The sequence below is a fragment of the Oryx dammah genome, unplaced genomic scaffold (assembly GCF_014754425.2).
Source record: "Oryx dammah isolate SB20612 unplaced genomic scaffold, SCBI_Odam_1.1 HiC_scaffold_1350, whole genome shotgun sequence".
NCBI classification, from domain to species: Eukaryota; Metazoa; Chordata; class Mammalia; order Artiodactyla; family Bovidae; genus Oryx; species Oryx dammah.
The window spans coordinates 3,245-7,397 of NW_024071472.1; the positions used below are offsets into that span (position 1 = coordinate 3,245).

At 58.0% G+C, this 4,153-nt stretch overlaps 1 protein-coding gene across 1 annotated transcript in view; it reads left to right on the forward strand.

Annotated features, from left to right (window-relative positions):
- The window catches only part of LOC120859519 (noelin-like), a gene marked incomplete at both ends in the record, with an annotated part of 7,138 nt that extends 3,238 nt beyond the window's left edge, over nt 1–3,900 (forward strand). The window contains one exon of the mRNA XM_040235601.1: nt 3,718–3,900. Coding sequence (XP_040091535.1) covers nt 3,718–3,900 — 183 coding nt within the window. The remainder of the gene's footprint in view (nt 1–3,717) is intronic.
- Nucleotides 3,901–4,153: the final 253 nt, after the last annotated feature.

A 4,153-nucleotide genomic window follows, 5' to 3' on the forward strand; every position in this document is an offset into this window, starting at 1 on the left:
ACACACGGACACCACACGCAGCCACACACACACACACGGACACCACATGCGGCTGCACACAGATACACAGACACCACACGCAGCCGCACATACATATACACATGGTCACATGCACACCTCACAAGGACACACACTTACACACCACACACATCACACGTAAACACACGCATATGCACCGCAGAGACACACACGTATACACACATCACACACACATCACACACGAGTGCTCACTTATACACACACATACACCACACGCCCCAGGAAAGCCGTGACTCCCCCATCAGCTGAGCAGCACAAGCTGTGGAGGAGGGGGCGGGGCCTGCCCTGGGGGCGGGCCCTCCCTGGGGGCGGGCCTTCCTTGGGGGGGCGGGCCCTCCCTGGGGGCGGGCCCTCCTTGGGGGGGCGGGCCCTCCCTGGGGGCACTGGAGGCCCGGCAGCCCGCCCAGTCTGTCCAGTTCAGGGCAGGCTCAGTGTGTCTGCAGCCCCTCACACAGGTTCTGGCAAAGCAGGCCCTCTCTGGGAAGCAGGAGGGCAGGGCGGGGGCTTCCTGGAGCTCTGCCCTCTGGAAGGGGCTGGGGAGGGGCCTCGGTGCCCCGCCCCGGAGCAGGAGGCTGGCTGCCCTCGAAGACCCGGTGCGCTTTGCTCCACCATCTTCAGCCACCCCAGTAAGTCACGGTAAAAGAATTAAACAAAAATGCATGTAACAGGTTTCACACACATTTATTACCAGCAAACTAGACCAGAGCCTAATTGGGCCTTTAATTATTCATGATTGTGGAAGAGGGAGTGGAGCTCAGAGGGGCCGTGGGGGCTGGTGGGCGGCCGCTCTAGTCCTGCTGGGAACCCTGGCCTCAGAGGCGCCTCCTGCCCGCGTCCACCCGGCACAGCTGCTGAAAAATTTAGAGCCCGATTGTACAGTGTCCTGGCAGGCACTGTGCTCTGAAGCAGAAGCCGTCCTCAGTGTGTGGGGGGCCTCCCACCCCTCTTCCTCTTTCCTGCTGAGCGTCTGTTCTCTCCCTGGGACTGGGGTCCTGTTAAAACCCACCCCAGGAGCTTCCGAAAGGGGAGCCTTGCTGCTGCTTTGCTGAGGCCTGCAGTCTCGGAGGAGCCTGGCCCCAGTGTCCCCTGATCGCAGCCCCTTGCCCACCCCCCTGCATTCGAGCCTCAGGCTCTGTTGTCTGTGAAGAAGCTCAAGGCCCAGAATTTGAAAGAGTGGGCTCTGGAGCCGGTCCAGGCCTTGCCTGGTGGCTGTCTGCTGTGCGACAGTTGCCAAGTCACTTAACTTCTCTGAGCCTTGTTCTCCTCTGTGATGAGACTTGAAATAGCGCCTGCCTCCCAAGGTTTTGTAAAGATCAGATGAGATCCATAGCCCGGTGCCTGAAACCAAGAAATGTCCCATAAACACTAGTGGGCGGGGTCCCCTCCAGGCCAGGGGTGTCTGCCCCTCGGGTTGCTGCCGCCCTGCCCGTCTCAGCCCCTGTGGCCACCTTAGGCGGGGTGGGGAAGGGGTGCCCTGTGCCGTTGGCAGCTGTGTGACCCTGAGCTCCTCAGCTGACTTCTGGGGATACATCCTATAAGGGGGGGATGGACGCGCTCAGTGGAGGGCCTTCAGACTCCGGGTCTGAGGCCTAGGGGCCTGACTGCCACCTGGGGCTGGATTATCTGCTCTGATTGGAGGGAAAGGGAGGTGCTCGCCCAGCCTGGGAAGGACTGGCAGAGGGCAGATGAGTAGCTTGGCATCTTTAAAATGTGTTTCCTAAATTTAAAATTTGAACAGGACGTCCCTGTAGCTCAAACTGGAAAGAATCTGCCCGTGATGCAGGAGACCCAGGTTCGATCCCTGGATTGGGAACTTCCTCTGGAGAAGGGAATGGCAACCCACTCCAGTGTTCTTGCCTGGGGAATTCCATGGACAGAGGAGCATGGAGGGCTACAGTCTGTGGGGTCGCAGAGAGTCAGACTTGACTGACCGACTAACACACACAGATTCGTGAACAGCATCCTTCTCTGGCATTTGAACAGCCGGGAGGGCTATGTGTGGCCTGAGAAGGCCAGGCTGAAGCCAGCGAGGGCCCAGCTGTTTCTGCGCAGCAGAGTCTAGTCAGCAGCCTTGTGGGTTCTGCTGTGGCTTCGAGAGTCCACCCAGGAGAGGGAGGGGGAGCAGGGGCTTGACTGCAGCTGCCGTTTTTGTTCCTTCCTCCCGCTATGGCTGCGCCTTAGAGGCTGGACCCTGTGTGCTGGTAACAGGTGTAAACGAGGCTCTTACCCCTCCCTCCTGGTGGCGGAGACAGGGACGTGAGCGGCTGCTGTGCAGGCCTGGTGCCAACAAGGTGACGGTGTTTCCAAGTGGTGTGTGGCCACTTCTGGCTTGGCACATCCAGGAAGCCTCCCTGGAGGAGGTGGCATTTGGGCTGGGCCTGGAAGGATAAAGGAAATACAAATTTCCTGAGAAGTCCACAGTTACTCAAAGAGACAGAACAAACCGCTGGGGTGGGGGGAGATGGGGCACAGGAAGACCTGAGGTCGTAGAGCACATATATTTCAGTTTCCCCTGAAGCATCTAAAGAGAAGGGGTCAGAGGGAGTCACAGTCATCTACGTGCTGTATATTATAAACCTGAAGTTCTAAACCGAATTCACGTGTATCACTCTCAAGTAACGAGCCCCAGAGCCCCAGGCATTCTTCAGCGCCAAGTTAAGCGGCCTCAGTCCTTCCCACTGACAGGCCTCTTGGTCTTTTATCTGGTGGGGGGACTGCAGTGTCATCTCTTCTTTTACTGACCAGGCAAAGCTGAGCCTCACACCCCAAACGATTTTGTTCCGAAAAGGGAGCGTATCTGTAAATTCCGGAAAAAATAAAATCAGAAATGGAGATTTACGATTCTGGAGTTATCTTCCCGCTAGTGATTGGATTCAATTCTGAGAAAGTGACCCAGACAGCAGCTGTGCACCTCTTTCCTCCTCCCCGCCACCCTGAATGCATGGGCACAGAAGGGCAAGCCAGTTTCCTGAAAATAGAATGCACTGGCAGGTAGCTTTTCTTTTAAGCTCTCTGGAACCCTGTTGAATATTAAAGTTTCATCTTGAGGCTAGACTCAATTCAGATCTGCCTCTAAAGATGTAGGACAGCGATTCTTCCTTTGCTGAGCGAGTGATTCCTGACTCTATGTTCTGAATGTGCATGTCTGCAGAGCAGTCATCTGCCTATGATACCGTGGGGTGTGATGGATGGTGTGTGAGATGCGGGAGCAGGGAGCCCGTCCCCTGCTCCCCGAGCACTGCGCTGTGCCCTCAGCCCTCTCAGCGGGACACCCAGTGGGGTTCAGGGGGAGAGAGCTGTGCCCGGAGGCAGAGGAGCCCCGCCTGCTGTTCATGTTTGTTGGTGTTTGTGCCTGATGGATTCCATCCCCCGCAGAGTAGATGCAATCAGCTGTCCCCACGAAGGAAAAAGCCACCCAAAGCCGTAAGCCTGGAGCTTTGACCAACAGGGAGCCAGAGGTCCCTGCACCCTGGTTGTAAGAACACATCCTGGAAGGTGGCAGAGGAAATGTCGACCAGACTGTTTGCTCTGTCCCGGGGTTCTTGCTCGTAACAGCCCGATACTGGCGATAGACTATTAGTCAGGCCCCGGTCGCCTCTAGCTCCCGGTGCTGGCAAGTGCAGTCTCGGGCGCCCACCGCACGCTCCGTCCTTGAACCGCTTTGTTGCCTTTTGGCAGGTGCAGAACATGTCGCAGTCCATAGAGGTCCTGGACCGGCGGACCCAGAGGGACTTGCAGTATGTGGAGAAGATGGAGAACCAGATGAAAGGGCTGGAGTCCAAGTTCAGACAGGTGGAGGAGAGTCACAAGCAGCACCTGGCCAGGCAGTTCAAGGTACGCGCGTGGCTCCCGCGGCGCCCCTCCCCCCCTCCTTCCCTCCCTCTCCCCCTCCCTCTTCCACCTCTCCTCCTCCCCCTTTTCTCCCCTCCCCCTCTCCCCTCCCCATCTCTCCCCTCCCCCTCTCTCCCCTCCCCCATCTCTCCCTCCCCCATCTTTCCCCCCTTTTCTCCCCTCCCCCTCTCTCCCCTCTCTCCCCTCCCCCATCTCTCCCCTCCCCCTCTTCCCTCCCCCTCTCTCCCCTCTCTCCCCTCCCCTATCTCTCCCCTCCCCCATC